The sequence below is a fragment of the Azolla caroliniana genome, unplaced genomic scaffold (genome assembly GCF_043228905.1).
Source record: "Azolla caroliniana isolate FFs.n. ecotype wild unplaced genomic scaffold, voAzoCaro1.0.p SCAF_14, whole genome shotgun sequence".
Classification (NCBI taxonomy): domain Eukaryota; kingdom Viridiplantae; phylum Streptophyta; class Polypodiopsida; order Salviniales; family Salviniaceae; genus Azolla; species Azolla caroliniana.
In genome coordinates, this window is record NW_028230449.1 from 20,624,189 (window position 1) to 20,649,237 (window position 25,049).

General features: G+C 38.9%; 2 protein-coding genes across 5 annotated transcripts; both read left to right on the top strand.

Moving 5' to 3' along the window:
- Window positions 1-528: 528 nt before the first annotated feature.
- Window positions 529-13,234, top strand: IRX9-L (Nucleotide-diphospho-sugar transferases superfamily protein). The gene is made up of 4 exons (XM_087330240.1): window positions 529-774; window positions 1,375-2,271; window positions 2,648-2,897; window positions 12,628-13,234. The coding sequence occupies exons 2-4, from the start codon at window positions 1,400-1,402 to the stop codon at window positions 12,796-12,798; spliced, it is 1,293 nt and encodes a 430-aa protein (XP_087186366.1). The 5' UTR covers window positions 529-774; window positions 1,375-1,399; the 3' UTR covers window positions 12,799-13,234.
- Window positions 13,235-14,946: 1,712 nt separating this feature from the next.
- Window positions 14,947-17,791, top strand: LOC147855868 (splicing factor U2af large subunit B-like). Of its 4 annotated transcripts, none has more exons than XM_087330277.1 (3): window positions 14,947-16,810; window positions 16,955-17,007; window positions 17,098-17,791. In XM_087330277.1, the coding sequence occupies exon 1, from the start codon at window positions 14,988-14,990 to the stop codon at window positions 16,722-16,724; it is 1,737 nt and encodes a 578-aa protein (XP_087186403.1). In that variant the 5' UTR covers window positions 14,947-14,987; the 3' UTR covers window positions 16,725-16,810; window positions 16,955-17,007; window positions 17,098-17,791. The 4 variants fall into 4 exon arrangements, with proteins under 4 accessions (XP_087186403.1, XP_087186404.1, XP_087186405.1 ...); XM_087330278.1 differs by having other exon boundaries at window positions 17,132-17,791; XM_087330279.1 differs by having other exon boundaries at window positions 17,532-17,791.
- Window positions 17,792-25,049: the final 7,258 nt, after the last annotated feature.

Here is a 25,049-nt window from a genome sequence, read left to right on the forward strand (position 1 = left end):
GGTTGATTTGTTATGTGGAGCCAAATCGGGAGGTTGGTGGTGAATGAATATGATTGAGGTTTAGCCTTGAAGCAACAATCAAAGGTTGGGGGGGGGGGGGTACCTAATGAATGAATGAATGAATGAATGAATACATATGTATGTATGTACATAATTACAACATTCATATGTGTATCAGTGTTTCTTTTGGTTAAGAAGTCATTTCACACCTACTCCAAACACACACACACACACAGAGCGAACGCTTTCGTCTGCTTCGCCTTCTGTTTCTCGTTCGATCGATCGATCGATCGATCTTTCCTTACTTTTGTTGCCGATTCTCCCCCCGCGGTGCCCCATATTCTTCTGTCGAATTCCCCCCCCCTTCCTCCTATTTATCGCCATCGCCGCCATTCTTCTCCAATTAGCGGGCAAATTTGTATGCAAGCTGAAATGCCCTGATTTCTTCTTCTCGATCCACCATTATCTTCTTCTCATAGCAGATTCAATTCGGAATTCTCTCTCTCTCTCTCTCTCACACACACACACACACACACACACATCTCCATCGCTGAATGTTTCTGTGTTTCTCCTTCATTGCCAGAACAAGAAATGGAAGTTGAAATGGATCGTTGATTCATTCTGGCTTTCTCCCTGCCTAGACAACATCATTCCTACCGACACATAAACAGACAGGATTCGGATCAAAATAGCGTTTTCTTTCTGTACAAACATACCACGGGAGCATATCACTTCTCGACGACATTCTTTTCTTTCTGCAAGCTCAAAGATATAGTGAGTACCGATTCCATATTTCTCTTATTGACAGTGTTCTCTTTCTCTAATTTCTGTACAACCATGCTGCTAAAATGGAGACTCGCTTGTGCATGATTGCTTCAAAATTTTCTGCTCGAATTTCTTTCTGGCACAAGTTTGTTAACGTTCTCTATTGATAAAATTACATTCTCCCATTTCATGACGTTTGAATGCATGAGATCTCATCTTGAAGAGTGTCAAAGTCCTTTCTTTGAGTCCCTTACGTTCCACTTCCCTTATTCCATCTTACATGTCCAAATTAATGTAACCTGCTCCTAGTCTTTCTGTGTATAGTGTGGATGAAGTTCTCATGATTGAATGGTTTGAGCACTTATTTTGCAAAATGTCAAAAGTGTTTTATTTAATACCCTCAAAGTTTTTTCTCATCATTTCTTGTAGCATGTCACGTTTATCTCGGTAAATTGTAGTATGCTCCTATGGTTTGCACATAAAATGTTGATCAGGTTCCCATTCTTCAGTTTCATGGCATGTGGTAGTCAATTTGAAGTTTATTGGTAACAAGCCATTATTTGTTTCTGTAAATTCGTCTAATTTCTTCCTTTTTTTCTGGATATATAGCACTGGTGTTCGGCATCTAGAAGAAATGACCTCACTCAGACGGAGTTTATCTCCTTCAGTATATGATCGGTCTTTACAGAATGGTGTGTTTGAGCAGTTAGCTACATCACTTCCATCTGCTTCTTATGCAGATCCGTCATCTGCATCTAACGAGAAAAACACATATTGGCCTTTTTGCATCTGGCTAAGGTTCTTTGAGAGAAAGGATATCTCTCATGACAGATCAAAGTCCAAAGGTAGTATATGGAAGAAACCTTTCCTTCCAGTCATGTTGTGCTTCTTTTTAGGATTTTCTGCTGGTTTGATGCCATTTTTTTCAACCAGCCCTTCCGATCACAAATCAAACTTAGGAGTGGAACATAAGTTTCCACAGGATGGTTTTCCAACTCATTTACAACAAGAATTGAACAATCTTGGAGGCATGGAGAGCCATACAGATAGTGGGAATACGGATGCACTTGCCCCTGTGAATGCATCTGATCTGTCGAACATATCTACTCCATCCTTCACCCAAGTTTCTAACAACAATGCTGTTTCAGATCCTACATTTGGCAAGCTTCTGATTGTTGTTACTCCTACTTACAATAGGCCATTTCAGGCTCTTTACTTAACGAGAATTTCCCATACACTTAAACTTGTGCCACCTCCTCTCTTGTGGCTGGTAGTGGAAATGCCTGCTCAGTCAGTAGAAACAGCCAAAGTTCTCCGAAAGACTGGAGTAATGTATCGACATCTTGTGTGTGACAAGAATATGTCTGATATCAAGGATCGTGGTGTTCACCAGCGCAATGTTGCCCTAGCTCATATAGAGAAGCATCAGTTAGATGGCATTGTATATTTTGCTGATGATGACAATGTATACACGTTGGAGTTGTTTGAACAAATGAGGAAAATCATGTAAGGATTTGGAACTATATTATCTCCTAAGCATTTTGTGTCTATTGTATTCATACTTATAGTTCATCATGCTGTCTGCACAAAAGTTCAGAGACATAAACCCTTTTCTTTGTAATTTTCAAAGACAAGCTCACTTGAAAAACGATATTGAGCCTGACATTAGATGTGCTTTTCATCCTTATTGGATAAATGTATCGCTGTAGGCTTTATCATCAAATTAAAAAGTCATTTGCACATTTGAATTAGATTATCAATTCTTATCCTTTGCACAATACACGGGAAGTATTGCTCATATACGTTTACATTCTGCCATATATTCCATTTAATTGTGACTCTTTGTTACAAAACTTATGTGTGCTTTTTGTTCATTCTTCAGGCGATTTGGGACATGGCCAGTGGCAATGTTATCTCATGATAAATCTAAAGCTATATTGGAAGGTCCTGTTTGTGACGGGAATAAAGTTATTGGGTGGCACACAAATGAAAAGAGCAAAAGGTTAAGGAGATTCCATGTTGATATGTCTGGATTTGCATTTAACAGCACAATCCTTTGGGATCCTCAAAGGTGGCATAGACCAACTGCAGAGCCTATTCGGCAACTTGACACAATAAGAGAGGGATTTCAGGTGCCACAACATTTTAGTTTTTACCATAACCTATTTATTCAAATTTCAAATTCATTCTTTACTGAGAGAAACAATGCATCCTTCACTTCACCATCTTAGTTATTGAGTACTTAATGCTGTGAAATATTGGGTTGAATTCAGATCAGAAACATGAGCAATATCATATTTCCTTGAAACTCTTCAGACTTCTACAGAACTTAGAAATGCAATATTCTATTTTGACGTCCTTCCTTACTGATTGATTCAAGGAAAACCACTCTTTTCTTACAGTAAAACTACGGCAACATGGAATTCCATTGAATAGTTATAAAATTAGTTTGAGATCCTCTCACTTGCAGCAGAATAAAAGAAGACTTTAAATTGATAATAATCCAGACCTGTGTAATGGATTGGACAACCTTTTGTGTGAACTATACCTTGGTTTCTTTGTACTTATCATACAAGCTCTTCTTTCAATGTTTTTAAAGGAAGTTTTGAAGCTGTAAAACAAGTGTGGGCTGTTTTCAAGGTGAAATAGTATTTAAGCATGTCCAATATCTAATGACGAGAGCTAGATACCCACGGTCATTGGTCAGTGGATATTCAAATGGATGAGTCTATGTGAAAGACATGCTCTCTTGAGTGTGGTCATCGTTACCCTTCTGTACCGTATACATGACTAGTCTGTGTGTCTCTCTGCTAGATAATGAATCCTTCTCATATGCTGTGTCTTATGAGATGTGTACAAGTTGTGTTTGATAGATTTTGCTCCTCGAAAGAACACCACTCCCTTCTGATCAAAGGCATGCACTTGTCTGCAGCACATGGGATGGCCCTATTTCAGCTCTATCCATTTCCTCTTTTCTGCTCCATATCTCTTGAGCCCTCTCTTATCTAAATGGGAATGGCCGTTTTGTCACCTTGCATGAAAGAATCAATTGATGAGAAGGTAAGAAAATTACTCAAAATATAATATTAGATGATATAGATAGAATGAATAGAGAAAAAATATAGACAGGTAGGAATCTTTAAGCTGCAGAATAAGTGTTTTAGATTGCAAGACTAATACAATAAGAGAGATACTCATTAATTGCAGAAGGCTGATAAGAAGGAAAAGATTGTTGTCTACAGGACACTAGAGGGAAAAGCCAATTGGCTGTCTAGTGTGAACCCGTCAAGACTAATTGTATATATATGAGAAACTTAGGGGTCGGATAGGGGTACGTAGTCTTTTTGGAGCTAGAGACAACTCTTGTATATTGTTAACAATCGGCAATTGTTCGGTTTGAACTGAACCGAACCACGAAACTGTGACTTAACGGTTTAAGCGGTTCAGGTTCAAGTTTTTTTAAACAATTCGGTTCGTTTTAACGGTTAAAAACTGTGGTTTAAACGGTCAAATGGTTTGATGGTTTTTAAAATTTAAAATTTAAAAAATAAAATAAAAATAAACTAAACAACCTTTTCATTTTTGAGCCTAATTCTCACATTTTAGGAAAAAATTTTAAATTTGAAATAATGAAAATTTTAAAATTTAAATTTGAATTTTGACCCAAGTTGAAAACCGAAACTGAACTACAAAACCGTGGTTTTAATGGTTTAATTGTTTAACGGTTTTGTGGTTCGGTTCGGGTTTCAAAAATTTTAAACAGTTCAGTTTCAAACTGGTTCGGTTTGGACACTCTCGAACCGAACTGAACCGTTGCCGATTTTTATATATTGTATTGTACCTACTATTATGAACAATGAAGCCACTATCCCTGGCATTGTGCATTGATTCTCTTTTGTCTTCCATCTTTGAATGTTGCCTGTATCATTTAGGATCTTTGTCTGCTTGTTCTTTCCTGTAGTGCTGTTGTTGGGCCTTGAGTGATTAGGTTAAAATTTGGGTTCCCCTAAGTTGAACTAGTGATATTAGAGCTTGGTTTATCCGTAGCAGAATATAGGGAGAAGTGCTTTGAATATCCGAAAATGCTTGCAAAGAGGTTGAGCAACATATGCACAAGAGAGGAAAAGGAATAGCAGGAGTTAATGGGCCATTGAGAAAAGGGGAAGAGTTCAGCTACGGTCGGAGCTTACTCACACAAAAATCGCAATCATGTCTTCAATGTTGAGATACACTTCATTGAGCGGTTGTCATACACTGGAAGCTCCAAAAGGGATGCAATGTTTCTGGAGGAAGTCTTTGGAAAAATTAGAATTTGGATGTGCTCATTCAGAGTTGGGAGTGGAGGCTGGTTGGCAAGAAGAGACTTTCCAACATAGCTGATGAAGATTGGGAAGAACGTGACCAATTGGCAATGTTTATGATCCAATTGCGTCTGGCTGATAGCATATGTTTCCTGGTCTTGAACTGTGAAAGTGCCAAAACATTGTGGGGGAAGCTGCACAATACATATGAAAAGAACACACTGAACAAGTTCTATCCACATTATGCAGATGCCATACAAAATTTGGATGAACAAATCTATTTTGGTTGCTGCCCTCTTCAATGAGTTCGACGACCGATGTGCACATTGCGGAGCTTATGAGACACCTTTTGTTGCATGGCACTCACTGAGAGTGCCAAATGACACACTATTGCACGGAAAGGAATCTGTTGAAAGTTGTATGGCAAGTGCACAAGGTGGAGCAGCATACAACATGCATGACTTACAGGGGAGGTTCCCTGATTATAGTCAGAGCAAGAGTGAAGGATGAGTGATGGAGGAGAATACTTGTGGTTCGCCGGATTCCGGATGGAGTGCTACAATTATCACCAAAAAGGCCATTACCTGAGGAAATTCTGTGGGCCCAGGAGTGGAAGTAGGAACTTTGATGGTGATGGGCATGCAAGACAGTTGCTGGCCTCATCATTGTTGAGGATTGAAGAGATAAATGTGTTGTCAGAGAATGACGAGAGTGCAGCAGAGAAATCAGAGATCCTTTGTACTGTATTAGGAGAAGCTGTCTCGGCAGATTTGTTTTCACACATGGCTGCTGGACTGGACAGGTCATTCTATGTAAACCCATCATGGGTGCCTCATTAGCTATAAGGCCCTCCGAATTGACATCGATCAATTGAGAGATTCCCATCAATGTGTGATAGTCAGCATTGGATCCATAACTTCGGAATAACTGGATAGGAAGTGGATCATGCTAGATGAAGTCTGCTTTGTGCCCAAGCTGACGAAGAGTTTGTTGTCATTTGATCGACTGGAAAGATGGGATACCGGATGATATTTTCTGAGCAGATGCTCAAGATGCTGAAGTGGAAACTCGTTGTGGCAAGGGGCAACAAGTTTGTATTGCTGTACCTTGTACATGTCTCAATGCAGGAGCGCTTGCTGGCCATGACAATTCAGTTGGAATCACATTGTGGCATGGCTGACTGGGCCTTCTGTTGAAGACTGGGATTAAGATGCTAGAAGATTCTAATTCTCCGATAGCTTTTATCTTACACTGACTTTGAATTCTATGAGCATTGCATGCTTGGGAAACAGATAAAGAGTGCTGATCTGTATGTGAAGGGCACTGCAAACCCGCTCAAGCTGCTACACTCCCACATGCATGAAATGATGCCCATGGAGGGTATGAGAATCTGTGTACTTCTAACTTGCCACTTGAATACGAATGTCAAGACCTTGGAGAAGTTCAAGGTATGGTTAACTGCTGTGGAGATGGAGAAGGGAGTGGAGGCGAAAGCTCTCTGGTCAATATCAATGAATTTCTAATTTTTTGTGAAGGACGAGCCATCCAATGAGAGGCCATGGGCCCCTGTATACTCCCGTGCAGAATGGTGGTGCCGAATGAATGAGTTGAACAATTGAAGACCAGGTTGTGTTGATGCTGCAACACACAAATCTTGATTATGAGTTTTGGACAAAAGTTGCATTGACAGTTATACATGCCTAAAGACCTTCGACAATACCTCAATCTGAAGTTGAGGAAATGCATTTTCCTCGAATATGGGACCACTGTCCAGTTTGGATATTGAATGTCGGATCCAGTGATGTGGATGGTGATTAGAAGCAACAATATAGTTTTCTACAATGAGAAGATGCATCGATTGCTGTCAAAAGAAGTAGTCAGATGAAGGATCACCTTTTCTATACCGTCGAAAGAAGGAAACAAACCTCCTATGTGATGCAGATAGATGTCGGAGATCATTGCTTGAGACTAAGAAAGTAGGTGTAAGTTTCTGCTCGTAATCCATTGTTGATAGATGCTGGCGTACTTGAAACTAAGAAAGGAGGATTGAGGATTGTCTAAAGCCTGAAACTGAATGAGAACTGACGCCAAAAGTTCCATACTCGTTCACGGTCGGTTGTCTGATATATGCCATGCTGGGCACTAAGCCTGGTATCGCGTTCTTGGTCTCAGTTGTTAGCAGGCACATTTTGAATCTCAACTAGAAGCACTAGGATGCAGCGAAAGGCATTGTGCACTACTTGAGGCAAAAGTTCCATACTCATTCACGGTCTGATATATGCCATGGTGGGCACCAAGCCTGATATTATGTTCTTGGTCAGAGTAGTACTCAGGATTATTTTGAATCTCAACTAGAAGCACTAGGAAGCAATGAAATGCATCATGCATTACTTGAGACACCAAGGCCTGAGCCCTGGAGAGTGAAGCGGCAGTAGTTAGTTTTTTGAACTGACTATGCTGGCTGCGTGGACAGTAGGAAGTTGCCATTTGGAATATGTTTGTGGTTGTAATAGAGGTATAATGGAGGTCTTGTATGTGTGTGCAACAGTGTCAACAACAGAGGTAGAGTATAATTGCAGCAAGTAAAGTGTGTATGATGGTTTCTCACCTGGTGGTGATGTGGGGATCACACATGAGGAAATAGCTAAGCTATTTATATATAGAAGATTGAAGGACAACACAGATGTATGAAAAGAAGGTCACCAGACAAGATGAAGTTACAAACAACAAAATGACTTAGCTCAATCATCAAGAGCGTACACTAAGAGCAGAATTTCTGAGGTTTGAATATCGTAATGGATGATGAAAGGAGAAAAGTGATCTATAGTAAATAGTAAGGTATGTGGTAAAAATGAAGTAGGGACGTATAATTGTTGCATTAGCCGAGTCTCGAGGTCAAGTGCTACAAAAAGAAACTTACTGTTTTGGTAAGGACCCTCTTAAAACTTATAATTTGGATGAAGGCGGAAGCACTGCCAAAATCTTGAACAAACTTAGTGTAGTGAATCAAGCGGGCATTAGAGATCACTGATGACAAGATGTAACGAAGCATGTTGAGGTTTGACATCATTTCGTTCAAGGTTGCATTGAGAATTATGTCATTCTGCTAAAGATGCACACATCAAGCAGTGCCGCGGATACACGTACAAGGGCTCTCTCTACTACCTACCCATTTCAGATGCCACCAGCAGTTGATGCAGATTGAGGAAGTGTTAGATAGTTGATTGAGGATCACACAATATGAGTTGATGCTGGATTGCTGATCAAGGATTGTGCATTCTGGGTTGATGTGGGATAACTTATTGATGGTTGAGTATCATCGGCTGACATTAATTGTGGATAATGGATTGATGATTATGGGAGATGGGGTCCCTACATCACCAGAATGTAGATGCCTGCACTAGGTGGGTGTAGATGGTGCCTACATGTGGTGTGTAGAGGTAGTTGACTACATATAAGGATCTAGAAGAATTTTGTAAATTCCCAGCTGTGTGTTTGCCTTTTGGTGGAGATTGTTGAATATAGGACACACTAAAGACAAAGGTCAATTGGGCCAGCCTAGTTTGAACCCTTCAAAACTAAGTGTATATTAAACACTTTGGGGTTCAAGAGGCGTGGGTTTTTCTGAGTTGCGTGACAATAACGTGCTCTGTTTATATAGCCATACTTAATTACAACTCTCTTTAACTATCATAAGAGAGAGTGAAGACCCCAGATTGTAGAAACTAATTCTGTTAGGACTTAATGTAGCCACAAATCACTTCAAATGAAAGCATAATTAGTGGTTTGTTCAGTTTCCGAAGATGAAAGAGCAGGTGTAGGTTAATGTTTGCTGCTTCACAATGCAAGTCCTGAACTGAAGCTAAAGATGAACAGTTGAACAGAGAGTGTTTGCCTCTGTAGCCTTCACCTCACAAGCCTTTGGCTACAAAGAATTTGCCTACCACACATTTGCCTAGCCAACCTTTGCCTTGTGAATGTTCATCTTGGGAGCCGAATTGCCTAATTGGTTGTTTTGGTCATTATTACGTTCGATTCTAAGGAGCTTTCAACTCTAACTTACCTAAATGATTTCTTGTTCAATCAGAATCGCACCATCCAGTGAGTGCTCCGGCATCACGATGATATAGACTACTGCATGTGGAGGTGCAGGTGGTTGACGTTTGCTGTTTCACAACGCATGTCCTGAACCGAAGCTAAAGACTGCATCAGCAGTTGAACAGACTGCATTGAATTTCTTGTTCAAGCAGAATCACACGATGATTAATTCAATGCAGTCGTGAATCTTTTGGGTATACTTTTGTTGAAAAAGAAAGAAAGAAATATTAACGTCTTTTAAGAGGCCAAAATGGCCTATAAGACCAAACAAGAGATTACATCTTAAGTGTTGTCTCGTCTTTGAGAACAACAAATCAAGAATCAAAATAAAATAAATATTACTCCGTAAATATAAAAGTAAATAAGATAAAAAGAGATGAGGGAAACTGGTTTTCGGCACATGTGAGATTCTCAAGTTAGATGTATTGTAACTTTTGTCTTCGAAAGATCTCTAGCATAGGTCGATCCAGAATGGAAAGGTCTTCGAAGCGAGGGAAGCACCTGCGATGGCAGGAGATAATGGCTTTTAGCTGTCGATGACAACGGTGTTGAGGTTGTGGTCCATGGGGCCGGGGCCTACGTGCACGACAAATTGCTATTACCTGATCAATTGTAACCCCTTTTTTATGTCCTGTTCATCCAAATAAACGACCAGAATTGTTATTAGGGATGAATGTTGTATAATATATCAAGTAGAATTAACCTTGGTTTATTGCATGCCAATGTGAAGGTGAAAAGTATCTAACTTCCATTACAACATTCGAAGAGCATGCTTTGTGTTAGTAAACCCCTCTTGCCATGACTGAAACCAGATGGCTGGTTAATGTAAAACTCTTGTTCAATGTGTCCAGTTAGGAAGGTCCTCTTGACATACATTTGAAAGAGAGGCCATTCGTGATATCTGGATAAATGGACTGTCCAGATTGTGGTTAATCGAGCCGTGAATGTATAGATTGCCTGAAATCCACTCGGCACACATGGGGTACCCTTTTGCATTAAGATGGCTTTTTTAGTTGTCAAGAAACCAACCGGCCTTTAACTTTCACGTGAATACCCTCCAGGCACCAATGATTTCTCATTTGGCTGGCTATTGGGCCAATTCCGAAGTGTTGCACTCAATGGACTCAAGTTTAATTAGGATTGCATTGTGTCAATGAGGATTGTCTAGAGCTTCGTTAACATGGCAAAACCCAGTGGAATAAGAGAAAGGGCTTGTGGTCCCTAGTTTGGAGGAGGTTTCATCTGTACGCCTAGGATCACATGGGTTGCATCCAATTGTGCATTATCATGGCTTTGAGTTATGATGTTATGTGGAGATGAGTGTATCCAATTGTGCACTATCAAGCTACTTTCAGTTAGGCTTTGCATAAAGTCATTTAAAAGTTAGAAGCGAGTGGATAAGACATTACTGAAGAGGTGACACTTGACAGTGAGAAATGCTTGGCTTATTCAAGCTAAAGAGAAGGGAAGTTAAGTTAGATGGCAGTGTAAGAAAGACTTTCCTTTTTCAAACAAACCTCTCTTTTAATGCGGAGCTTGAAACTCAGTTTTAAAAATAAAGAAAAGTCAGACTAGAGAACTGAGATCTGCAGGATACATAGCTCTTCTACTATTTGCTAGCGGGCCCATTAGAGATTACTTTTAGAAGCTATATAAATGAGTTTTAGTGCTGAAATAGGATAAAATTTCTGTCTGTGTTTAGAGAGAAACAGTCTCAGCTTAGATTATGCTGATAGATCAGAGTCAATATTGTGTCCAATGGCTCGTTTTTCCTCATGTTCTACCAAGGATTCTTGGGTGAACTCATTTAGTTGATGAATACACACACCAAATAAACTAAAGGATGGGGGGAATCCTTGTTTCACTCCCATCGTACTCATGAACTATCGAGGAAAGCTTTCATTTGTCTTCAGTGACCATCTTACTTGTTGGAGTAAGTGGGTCATTTGTTGCTTTCATGTGTCAGTAATAACAGAATTTTCGTTTCTTTCCCATATCTTTGTACTTTTGACTGTGTTATAGGCCTTCAAGCTGTCTCTCATCCATTACAACCTGCAAACAAATGAGATGATGAATAGTGCTGTCTTTGGATCAAATCCATGCTTGTTCTAGAACTCTCTTGGTGTGTTTTTCAGCCCATGTACTGCGTTGATGTTTAAAGGCACTTAACCATTGGGTTAGCAGTACAATATCCCACTAAATTCTGCAATAGTTGGTGAGCTGATTTCCATCCCCTTATTTTTATAATGTCGATCCACTTATCGTGCCAATCACAAGGAAACCTTGTGCTATTTCCTGATTTAGTAATGTATGTATCCATCCATTGCGTCAGTACATTTTAGCATTTCCGAGCAGAAATGTATTTGCAGCCTTGCTAGTTTGAAGTTTTTTATACTTTTCATAACCATCTTGTACTCAAAGTACTTCTGTGTGCATTTGAGGAAACATGTCAACTGTGGGTTTTTCGTTCTTCATGTAATACTTGTTCCACTTGTGCCAAAATTTCAGTCAAGAAAGAAACAAAGACGTATTAACTTCTTTTAACAGACCAATGTGGCCTATAAGAGCAAACAATAGATTACATCTTAAAATATTGTCTGTCTTTGAGAACAAGAAACCATAAATAAATGTAACTAAGTAAAAAATAAATAGAAATAGAATAAGATGTAACCAAAGAATCTCATCATCTATACACGTAAGATTGTCATTTGTACCTTTGAAAGATCTTTAGCATTTACTTCCATGTGTTGTCCCTAGGCACACAGTAGGCCCCCTTTTGGTTCTATCATAGGACAATGCATTTTTCTTCGCTTTATCAAGTTCATATTATCTTATTTTCTTCCCTATAAAGGATATTATTATATTCCTTTCCTATATCTGTCCATACATAACTTGATTTTACAGTGGCTACCTTACATTCTTCATCGAACCATACAGTCTGAGGTGTTCCTTTTACGTCGCTTCTCATTGTATTAACATCCACTGTGTTAGTAGATTTGCAGAACATCATTTTTGAAAAACAAGTATGCATTCTCCATCTCGTATGGAATGTGGTGACGCATGAGCAATTCCTCTATTGTGTCTGCGTGAGTATCTTGTTTGCCATAGATTAGCGTTGATTTGGGATCTGCAGAATATGGTAATTTCATCTATACATGTATAGATTTGTGAACTAAATTTGACAATCTATTCCCAACTTCGAAATTTCCCATCAAATATAAGGCATCTCCAATCTTCATTAATCAATGACCTATAGCTCCCTTGTTTGCTATATGACATCTCCAATTATTTCAGGCAGGTTTTTATTCCATTGAGCAGTACAATATGCATAGATTTCATCATACTTATCATGGCTGATTGCATACTTCTAGTGCAGGCACATGAGTGTCTTTTCATAAGGGATCTATTTCTATGCAAGCATATCTGTTATATAGCACTAGTGAGAAATCTGTGATTTTTGCAGGAAACAACTTTTATCGAACAACTTGTAGAGGATGAAAGTCAGATGGAAGGACTTCCGAATGGATGCTCGAAAATTATGATCTGGCATCTCCATGTAGAAGCGCCAGATTTGCTATATCCTTCAGGGTGGACACTGGAAGACAATTTAAATGCTACAATAGTTTTCAAATAAAATATTATACACAGCTCGCTTGATCAGTTGTAAAGCATATGCCAGAATTCTCTAACAATAAGCATAACAAGTTTTTCAAATGTTTTTGAGAGAGAAGCTTGGTAATCACATTGAAGATGTCCGATTAAATGTTGAAGCAGATCACTCAAGAGGCTGAGATTGTGTGAAATTAGTATGACGTTTTCTTTCAAAGAAAATTAGCTGCTATAGGCTCTGGATCAAAGTGGCAGTTGAGCATTTAAACTTGATCGATAATGAGTTGTAAATGGTTTCCAGACCTCTATAGTTTTCTGAAATTTATGTCTTGTCAAGCAATTCTACATGTGGTGGCTCTGTTGATTCATTTCAATACTCGGAAGAATAAGCCCATTCCTATGTTCCAACCAGTAAATAGTTTTCTGCATAACAATGAATATGCCCTCCCTATTTTTTGCCAGCATGATTGCAATCTTGATGTAGAGGATCTTTGTTGTGATTCCTTTTGTCTTGGGTCATATATTTCTGTAACAATATGCGGCATCATGAAACAACAGTCTTGGTATTAATGTGTTGGAAATGGCATATGGTTTTGTTTTGGAAATGGTCCACGAGTTTTGTTTGACAGAGTTATGTAGATTGGAGAAGCTTTTGTTCATAATGCAATATCATTTGAGCTGATAAGAAGCTATATTTAATTCCCAAACTGAAGGAGACATGAACCATATGGTAGCATTATACACTGAATAGCATGCTGAAAATTTGCCATTCTTGATATTAAGGCAGAGATGGAAATTCGAGACTACACACTGATATGAACATTGACAAGGCGTTTTTTGTGCTTATGTCTATTTACAATATTCTTTGAGGTGGTATTCTAAAATTAGCCAAACAAATGTTCTTTCCTAGGTGGAGTGTCCTGTCTTGGCAATTCAACACATTCCACTACCCATGTTGTGGTGACCATACAACATGGTGGTGCCATTGCAGTGTTTTTCACACATTTAGTAATATTTTTGTGTGTTTTCACCAAACAAAGAGAGAAAGATATATTAATGGCTCCTAAAACCAAAATTGAAAACCAATGATATAATAATGGGATGTGCACCCAATCATCCAAAAAAAAAAAAAAAAACATTGGTATGCGATAAGTAAGTGATATTCATCCTCCACTAGGTTTTCATTGCATGCCTTGCATATGGTCATATTTGGATGATGAAGCCATGATGCTACCTCAACACTTATCTTGTGTGAGCAAGTCAGAAGCAATGTTAAGGCTTTCTGAGAAGCTAAGACTCATGGGGGTAATGAGATGTGATTGGGTATGCTCCGGCATTTTTTCCTTGTATTGGGGCCAACATTAATATTTGCATTGCATTATTCCATTTTTGATATTTTTTGCAACTTCATCCTCGATACCTATTGTAATATATCCTCACTGATCACACACTTCATAACATTACTTGAGAGCTCCCCAATGATCTTTTTCTCCCCATCTCTTAAACCATTTCATAAAGTCAAGCGCCCAACCATGAGAGAGGATTTTCCTCATATTAGATTTTTGTAGCTTGCACCCTATGTTCCAACCTTGTTTGGGCAATCTATGATCAAGCCCATTCCTTTTGTTATAAAGGAAACAAAGTTGGATTTGACATGCAAGGCTAAACTCAAAGCATCTATTGAGAATTTCATGGATGGAAAAGCACATCCTTTGATTAACAAAGCAAGATTCCTCCAACACTCAAAATGTGCCTTACAGGATTAGTAACGTGTAAATATGGGGAGCGAGCAAAGTACGAAATGTACCCCATCAACTGTAGCAACTAATCGTGAAATGTGTGCAAGATGATAATAAAAAATGATATGAGGCTGGTGACCAGTTGGGACTCGTATTGCATGGCAATCTAGGCCTTCTTGGTCTCACAGATCTTAGCCATTTCGTGATGATGGAGGGATCGGATCGAGCAAGAAGAACCTTTTGAGGCACGAGACTTGTAGAGGGTGAAACACGATAGACGATAAGAAGTGAAACATGCATGAGCTTTTTCATCAAGGTGTGAAATGGACCAAACACATGTAGGAGAAGACGAAGAAGAAGAAGAAAAGGAAGAGGGGCCAAATGAAGCATATAAATTCAGAGTTTTATTTTCTGTTGGGCAAATTAGGGTTTGTGCGAGTTAGGGTGTGGGTGCTGAGTGTCTTTTTATTCTGAGATGGCGAGCGAGAAGAAGGAAACTACAGACGAGCGCCATGACAGAGATGATGGCGGTCATGCTGACAGAAGCAGAAGCAGTAACAGAAGAAGCAGAAAGATGAGTCCTGTCGTCAGTCGAGATCAAGGTAGCCATAGACATCACCACGAAGGCAATGATTGCGAAGGGAAGGTAGCAAAGGAAGGTAATAGCTCAAGGTCAAGGGACTTCAGCGAAGGTGAATCAAGGTCCAGGTATGCCAGGTCTAGGTCCAGGTCCAGGTCCAGGTCAAGACCTAGATCAGGATCAATGTCGAAGCGGAGACGCAGGTCAAGTTCAATGACAAGGCACAGGTCCAGGTCTCCATCTCCACATGTCAATGGATCAGCTTCGAAGCGATCGACACGGACTTCAAGGTCCAGGTCTAGGTCCAGGTCCAGGTCGAGGCATGTGTCAAAGTCGAAGTCAAGACATCGTTCAAGGTCTCGTTCAAGGTCTCCACGCAGCAATGGGAAAGGACCGAAGAAACGTGCAAGTGGATTTGATGTGCCTCCCGAATCAATGGCAACAATGATGATGGTGAACGGCCTCGCACCAGCACAACCACCACCTCTTGTGAATAGTACTTCATACCTTCCCCACCCACTCGTTCCTGTGGCTCCTTCTTCGGTATCCTTGTTGATGAACCCTGGTCTATCAAACCTTGTGGCAGTGAAGCATGCTAAGCGTGTGTATGTGGGCCGGCTTCCACCGGGTGCCAATGAGCAATCTATTGCTGCCTTCTTCAACCAAGTAATGCGCCTTGTCGGTGCTGTCACTCTCTTTGGCGACCCCGTTGTGAATGTATACGTGAATTACGACAAGAATTTTGCCTTTGTTGAGATGAGAACGGTTGAGGAAGCCTCAAATGCTATGGCTTTGGATGGTGTCATGTTTGAAGGAATTGGGTTAAGTGTTCGCCGACCAACCGATTATGATCCCAACTCTGCTGCTTTGCTTGGTCCTATTCAACCAAATCCTGACCTTAACCTTGCTTTAGTCGGGCTTTCTTCACGAAGCATCGTGAATAGTTGCCCTCATAAGATCTTTGTTGGGGGCCTTCCTCACCATTTTGTTGAAGAAGAGGTCAAATCGTTGCTAGAATCTGTTGGGCCCATCCATGGCCTAGACTTGGTTAAGGATAATGATACTGGAAACTCCAAAGGTTATGCATTTTGTGTCTACCAAGATCCAAGTATGACTGATTATGCATGTAGTGTTCTGAATGGTGTCAAAATTGGTGATCGGACCTTAACTGTTAGAAGGGCTGCTGTTGGAAATGAAAGAAAACCAGATGAACAACTAGCATTCCAACAACAATCTATGGGTGTTCCTTATAATATGCTATTAGGACAACTTCCAACCATATCTGTTGGAAGTGCGAACACAGAGTCGCCCACTAAGGTTTTGTGCCTGACACAACTTGTTTCAATAGATGAGCTAAGAGATGATCAAGAGTTTGAGGATATATACCAAGATATACGAGATGAATGTGGGAAGTTCGGTGCCATTGTGAACCTTGTTATTCCGAGACCAAATTCGAAAGGAGAGGAGGTTCCTGGGCTTGGCAAGGCATTTGTGGAATATGTGGACACACAAAGTTCTATGAAAGCCAAGGCGGCTTTAAATGGGAGAGGTTTTGGAGGCAATATTGTGCGAGCGGTTTATTATTCTGAAGACAAGTTTACACAGGGGGAATTCAATGATGCTATATCCTGAGTGAGAATGTCTGGAAATTTACTTTTGTTTCCTATCTAACCTTGTAGGTGACATTTTGTTGGGATGATGTTGCAAAAACATTCACGGTACACAAATGAGAATTTCCTTTGAACCAGTATTTTTTTGTGTGCTTCATTCCTATGTTTCAATGTGTATCGTTTTAGACCGTATGGATTTCATTTAAGCTGAGTGTTACTGATCTAGAGCTTGTGTATTGTTTGGGGTTTTAGGCAGAATTCTTTGTCATCCAAATTAAAGCACCTGACGTGTACGAACAAGCAAGGTACTATTATTTGGCCTTACATTAGAAGATGAATTGGAAGTTGTGGACTCAAAACAATGTATCAAATATAAGCTACTTTTCTTATTATAGATACAGAAAAGTTGAGAAATGATTGTTTGTGTAGGTTCTGTGAAAACCCTGTAACTGTAGCAGCAAGGAGAATGAAGATTATGTTATCGTTGTGATCATATGGTCATATTTTCTCATCTTGTGTGCTTGTTAATTGTGGCTCTATGACTTTGAATTATGCCTTAAATTTGAAGCACAAAGTAAAGGTTTCTAATGGAACTTTGCCTTCAATCAAGAAGTTTCAAATTTTAATCTTGACTCTCAAAAAAGGTGTTATTAATCTATATATCTACAAATGCTATGCATAGTTATTGCAACCTTAGGAAAACTTTAGGTTTTTTATAAATCCCAAAATGAGTCAAGTTCAAAGTTAAGTGGACAAGTAATGAACTTTTGCAAACTTGGCTGGTTCCAACTTCCCTTAGTGGACTGATTGATGATGGTGATTTTTATAGGTGGTTTTGTAACTTGAAAGGGCCGAGTTCATGTTGTCGAGATGCCTCCATAGTTCACCCTTGATAGCCTTTTCATGGTTTGTAGCTCCCCATCCTTGGCTTTGACCTGGTTATACATTTAGTATGTCACAAAATCATACTTTTTGGTATATATGGAGGAAATGGATTCAAGAAGTTTGACCTTTAATTATCATGGTTGAGAACAGTTGGGAACCATGTTTCACTAAAGGCACAACGGAAATGCTTATGTAATTCCTGACTATGATGAGCTTATTTTTAAAAAAATTGCTTGTTGGAGAATGATTATATATTTACTCTTTAAGAAATGAGGCAAAGTGCACATACATAGGAAATTGCTTCAAAATATTGAGTTTATTGGGTAAAAACAATGCAATGTGTTTTTTCGTTATTGAGAATTGATTCACATTTTACAGTTTCGTTCTGTCAAGTCTTTAATATGTAGCATTCTCTCTCTCCCCCCACCTTGCTAAATCGAGAGATAGAAAAGCTCTAGCTGAAGGTTTTGGAGAGTGACATGCACAATAGCCATTGAACATCCCTTTAGTCGAATGAGTGCATGCTTTTGGGTGCATTCATGTGTTGCTAGGTGTGGTCTTAAAAGGCAATGATGGTGAATTGTCATTATTGCTTGTGTTGTCGTTGCTTTGGGTAGATTTCTTTACTATAGCCGCATATGGTGCTTTTCTTTGAGTTTCTTTGGTGTTGATCACCCTTGAGCATCAGTCTTGATTGTAAGTGTCATCTCACAAGCATTAGTGTTGATTAAGGTTGTTGTAGCCATTCCATTAATTTGGCATGGAAGGTAAGAGGCTGCTCGGATTGCATAATATATTATCAACTTGTAGTTTTGTTTGGTGCTATTTAATTGTTGTTTTGCTTGGCTAGATGGGATGTGTGAGGAGAGCATCTACTAGGCGCTCTTCCATATTCTTGTAGTGCTCAACACCAACAATGAAACAAGCTATGATTGTGCTGTGCTCATCATAACATTCATACACTGCAGATGCTAGCAGTAGGGGTCTTGGGCTTCTTCTTGTCAATAACTTCTCATCACACTTGATTACCCAGTCTGCCTCGGGATTACAACCTAAGATCCCCGTGTCAAATTCCATTGTAATTGACTGGTTGTTCATCAATGGGTTCTCTTCTTGTTCATATACATTGTGTATAGACTTAGATGCATTAGGTCTTATTATCCTTATGTACGTAGAGCATGTCATGTCCAAAATCCATAAGCAATTGATTATTTGCAAGGGTTGGCCTAATGAGCAAGTGGCAGATATTTGATTTGTTAACCATGTAACCATGAAAACATACTGCTCTACCTAGTGTATTGTAAATTTTGGTGGATATATGTTTGGTGTACTCTGTAGTGTATTGGGAGCAATTAGATGCATAAAATTGCCTAAACTTGTGAGTGTTCAACATACCACTATTGAGTTGTATCAGTGAGGTTTATGATGCAAGTTTTGACTGGAAAACTGTCTAAAACGTTATGAAGAAATAAAATCCAAGGAATGGTGAGATTCAAACCTACACTTATAGATCTGCTACGAATAGATCAAGCTAAATATGTGTTATGCATGTGTTGGGAGAGATGGATGGATTTTATTGTTGGCCTTAGAGCTGAAAATTGATGTAGTAGATCAAAGTGAAACATTTTTATGTAGTTTGTGTGGAAGACCTAAGATGAATTTACTTGGATGTTCTCTCTCAATGCTTGTCATTACTTGGATGACGTCGTTTCTTCTTGGCAAGGTTGTTTTCAAGATTGTTCCATTGTTTGCCTCTTATAGATGACCTAGGGACGATTGGAGGTCCCTAGGTGTGAAATTTGGGGCCATGGCCTAGGGACTATTTGAGGTCCCTATGTTCCAATGGCTTCTTTTCATCATGAACATTGGTAGATGTACAGGTTCGAAACTCACCGTTTGTTGGATTTTATTTCTTTGTAATGTTTCATTTGGTTTTTGAGCCAAAACCTTTGTCATAAACTGCTCGATACAGTTTGGTAGTGGTATGCCGAGCACTAGGAAGTGTGGGTCCAAATTCTACTTCTCGCAAGTTTAGGCAATTTTACATATATGTTCTCAATTGGTGCTCAGATTATTGAATTGAAATTTTAGTTGCAATCTCTTGCAACCCTTGATTAGTCTTGAATGATAAGGGTGCTATTACAATCCTTTCATCAAGGACATAAATTTCTCGTACATGAAGGTAAAAATCAAGATGCAAATCTCGTACATGAACTTATGATAAATTGTTAAAGATGCTGAAATCAAGGTTCTTACAATGAGGTTGAAGAAGGTCAGGGAAAGAACTACGAAAAATATTCGTTGCATAGTTGTGATGAGCCTCTCTTATTGACTACAAGTTTGTGTGGGTCATTGTGAGCCTCTCATGTCTTTTGTTATTCTATAATCCACTCACTACCTCACCGTCAATCCAAAAATGACCATCTTGAGGAACAAACTCTCCTTCTTTTATAGCTCTAATGCGCTCTCTTGCTAATAGTAGAAACATTCTTTTGTAGCATGTCTCACTGCATTTCATTGGATGAGCGCTTTCACAAAAATGTACGTCCTTGGATGTAGCTTTTCCACACTAATTAATTGAGATATAAATGTTCCTTGGATGTAGCTTTTCCACACTAATTAATTGAGATATAAATGTTCCTTGGATGTAGCTTTTATACACTAATTAATTGAGATATAAATATTTTTTACTTGTAACTAACTTTTATCATTTAATTGACACACTGCATGTGTTCCTTATTTAGAAATCATCGATGTAGTTAAGATAACTATATTTCTTAACTAGATTAATGATTAAGTGGGTGTTGATTTTATATTAACTTAAGAAGGCTTCGACGCTTCGAGGCTTCCAGGATTACATGGACCGGAAAAGTAGCACCTTTATGTGTTGTCATGTATGATGGGGTTTTTGTCATTGAGGAGTGATATCTTCAAACCCTTAGTAAGCCCACCAAGAGGAAGGTGACTATTTAGGACTCGGTAGTGACCATTGGAAGTGCAACACTCCATGGTATAAGTCACGTTGGCCCACTTCAAGAAAAGAAATTTTACTTCGTACAACATACAAGCACACAACAAAAGCAACATGTGCCATATTCCCACACACATTGAGGATCATAACAACACACATGTTACATCGATGATCATGTTATTGTCAATCATGCACGAGTCCTTAATGCACTTGCTAACAATCACACTGACCTTAATATGGTTATTAACAATAACACCACTCTTCGTAACCACCCTTTTCCTCTACATTCACCATCTTTTTCCTCACTTTCGCAACTTTCACATGTAGTACAATGTTGTGATGAAAATAAATGTGTGCATATGAAATGTTGGGGGAACCATCTGTGACCTAGACTAACATAGATGGCTTGTCAATGAAGGGTTGTAGTTGGCACTTCTTTCGTTTTCTTCAAGTCGAGCCTCAATTCTAATTCATGTAGGTACCATTGTAAACATGCACTATGTGTGTACGCAACATGCTTGTACTTGGGGATTGTGTGCGTTGGAATGTGCGAGTATGCTTGAAAGTGTGTGCTTTATCATTTGAGATGTGTATTATCTCCTCTCTTTTCCTTAGTGGTTTGACAAGAATCATGAGCTATTGTAAAATTGGATGTCACATCATGACCTGACTAATGGCATGTCCAAGCCCATGAGGTAGATGAGGTATAGGGTGCATGTAGATGAGTTGTAGTTTGATGCCGTTGTTGTGTTGCCTATGACATGTTCTCAATAAACACCCATCTTCATCCCTAGTCTCCAAGATGAGCATCTCTTGTATTTCAAAGGGGATACAACCAAGCTTCTCCTCGCATCTAAGCAAACGAGATCGTTTTTGAAGAACACAATATCTTTTTCTAACAAACATTACTGAGCTCAATGCGTTCTGGTATGAAAGAGTCTCAACATCCACTCGAGTAGCGAAAATCTTGCAAGCAATGTATATGTATATGCATGCATACTATGCAATTGACATGTCTATTAGCTACCAAATCATAAATAGGGCTCGCGAGGGAATCACACGGCCACAAACAATGCATGTTGCTCCGTAGAGGGAGTGTGTGATCTGCACCGTTCGATTTGGGAAAAAAACGCCCGATAAAAAAAGTTTTCAGAGGTCGCCCAACCATGACAACTTGGTCGCCCAACCTATTAGCCAAGTTTGGTCGCCCAACCTATTTTAATCAGGTTGCCCACCCGTGTATCTCCGAAGCCAAGTTTGGTTGCCCAACCTAACGTATAAACATGAGAAACTTGCCATTTTCTCTCATTTTTCAAACGAGATTTTCAGGGTTTTCTACCGGGAAAGATTTTCAACTAGATCATACTTGTCATTTTCTCTCATTTGCCACATCTACCTTCGCCCCCATTTACACCGAAGGTAATTATTTTACTTGTTTCTACTTTTTCTACAATTTTTTTGGGTGTAAATGTTTTTTTTCATGTTGAGGGTTTAGGTTCAAGGAAATGTAATGGTTTGCTTGATCATTTATTTTAGAAAATGTTTAGGGTTTTGCATGATAATGGATTGTTGATTATTGATATTTGATTATTTAGGATTTTGGTTTATTTATGGTTACTAGGTTTTTTGGTGTAAATGCCATTTTTCATGTCACAGGTTTAGGGTTTTTGGGTGTAAATGCCACATTTCATGTTGTAGGTTTAGGGTTTAGAAAATGTTTAGGGTTTAGGTTTAGGGATCGGGGAAATGTTTAGGGTTTTGCTTGATGGTTGATTATTGATTATTTAGGGTTTTGTTATGATGAAATTTGTTGGTGTAAATCATGTTTTTCATGTCGAGGGTTTAGGGTTCAGGAAAATGTTTACAGTTTTGCTTGATGGTTGATTATTGATTATTTGGGGTTTTACTTGAGTTATGATTAAATTTCTTGGTGTAAATTAACAATCGGCAACGGTTCGGTTCGGTTTGAGAGGGTCCAAACCGAACCGTTAAATTTTTTTGAAACCTGAACCAAACCGAACCAAACCGCGAAACCTTTAAACCGAACCGTTAAACATTTTTCAAACTGTTAAACCTTTAAACCGTAAAAACCGCGGTTTTGTGGTTCGGTTTCGGTTTTCTACATACGTCAATTTGTTATTTTTTATTTTTTTAAAATTTATAATATTTCATTATTTAGAATTTTTAAAAATTTTAAGATGTTCCTAAAATGTGAGAATAAGAGTAAAAATGAAAAGATTGTTTAAAAACAATTTTTAAAATTGTTTAGAATTTTTTTTAAATTTTTTAAATTTTTAAAAATAAAAAATAAAAAATAAAAACTGTTAAACCGTTAAAACTGCGGTTTTTGACTGTTGAAACCAAACCGAAACTGAACCAAACCGTTAAAAAAAACCTAAACCTGAACCAAACCGAACCAAACCGGTGAATCGTTTAGCCGTTAAACCGCGGTTTCGCAGTTCGGTTTGGTTCAAACTGAACCGTTGCCGATTGTTAGTGTAAATCATGTTTTTCATGTTGAGGGTTTAGGGTTTAGGAAAATATGGTTTTGCTTGATTTCTATATGATTTCTTTTACTTGAATTAGGGTTTAGCTTTTGCTTGATTTTAAATTCATGCTTTTGCTTGATTTTAGATTCATGTTTTTGCTTGATTTTAGACTCATGCTTTCGCTTGATTTTAGATTTATGTTTTTGCTTGATTTTAGACTCATGCTTTCGCTTGATTTTAGATTCATGCTTTTGCGTGATTTTAGATTCATGCTTTTGCTTGATCCTGTAGATGGTTGCCTAGTCCAAGTACAAAGAGTGGTTGGATCCCGATAACAATGACATATATCCAACAGAAGGGAGGTATGTCACAAACCAATTTTGATTGCTAGTGGTAATGATGTGTGATGCTTTCGCTTGATTTTTGATTCATGCTTTTGCTTGATCCTGTAGATGGCTGCCGAGTCCAAGTACAAAGAGTGGTTGGATCCCGATAACAATGACATATATCCAATAGAAGGGAGGCATGTCACAAACCAAATTTGATTGCTAGTAGTAATGATGTGTGATGCATGTATGCTGATTAATGATTTGTTAAAGGGTTTTTGTTAGAGGAGATTGGAGAAATTGTGCATCTTACACGTCTGAGGGTGGAAAGAGGTTGGACCAAGGACTAGCGGTTTCTCCTCCTCGGTTTGACCCCATATTTGGTATGGCATCGTTCAAGGAAGATGCTCCTCCAAATGGTATGTGGATGTACTTCATTGTGTTATCTCGATCTTCTTGTAAATATAGTCAGACAAATCTAAGGCATACTCTCAACACTAGATAGTGAGGTCCCAAACTCGTTGTATAGAGTTGGGCGAGATGCACGAGGGAACAAGGCTCACACATGTATCTTGGCCGAGTGTTGCCGCAAATCGCCAAAATGGTATCACAAGAAATGCGACATCGAAGGACACTTACGGAAGAGACATGACATCGACATAATGATGCCAAGAGGAATGAGGATGAAGGAAGATGAGGGTACTTTGGGAGCGTGCTTCAACAACTATGAGCGCAAGAGATCACTAAAGCATTTTAAGGACCCCGAGATCAAGTACCATAGAAATCGGCAATTTTACATCCGTAAGTTGAAGGTAAGGGTCATTTCTAGCTTCAACTCCACTCGTGTTGAACTTAGACAAGACACCAAGGTAGAGTTTGTGGGACGATTTATGGAGCATGAGATGGAAAACTTTGACTAAAAGATGAACATATGGAGATGTTGAAGAAGAAGATTGCATCTGGATTGGATTCTTATGTAAGTATTCAACTTTAATGTTGTTTTAGTGTATGAGGGTTAATTATTTGGATTTGGTCATAACATGTTTGTATTTTTTTTTCCCCATAAAAATATCCTCCATTGGTATTAACATAAAGTGGCCAAAGGCAATATACAAAACAACCCAGTATTTCAAAGAAAACTATTGAACACTCGTGCAACTTTAATAGTCTCAACAACATTGGGTTCAAGATTTTTGGCCTTTATCACTGGAGTCTCTGCCACATATATTGATTAGCATTCCTTCACCCAGTTTCTGGTGGGCATATCCTAAAATAAGTGTGGTCCAACATGCGAGATCACGGATGGTGAGCTCGCCAAATACTTCCTTGGCTTTCTCCACTTCACCACATTTTCCATACATGACCATCAAAGCAGTGCCCACAACTTCTTCTTGCAAGCACCTTTCCTGAATATCATAATGAATGTATTTGTCCTTGGAAATGGCACATATATTAGCACAAGCCCTTAGGATGGATGTGAACGTGACAGAATCGGGAGAAAAGACTTCTTTCTGCATCTAATAAAAAAGATTGAGGGCTTCCCCAACTTGGCATTGTTGGGTATATCCACAAATCAATGCATTCCAACAAACCGTATCATGAACCGGAAGCTCATAAAATAGTGCTTGAGACATCGCTAATGCACCACATTTGGCATACATATCAACCAAAAGTTC

Coding starts and splice junctions, on each gene's coding strand:
- IRX9-L (XM_087330240.1), top strand. CDS start 1,400: ATGACCTCACTCAGACGGAGTTTATCTCCTTCAGTATATGATCGGTCT. Junction 2,272..2,647: donor GAACAAATGAGGAAAATCAT/GTAAGGATTTGG, acceptor TTCATTCTTCAG/GCGATTTGGGACATGGCCAG. Junction 2,898..12,627: donor CAATAAGAGAGGGATTTCAG/GTGCCACAACAT, acceptor TGATTTTTGCAG/GAAACAACTTTTATCGAACA.
- LOC147855868 (XM_087330277.1), top strand. CDS start 14,988: ATGGCGAGCGAGAAGAAGGAAACTACAGACGAGCGCCATGACAGAGAT.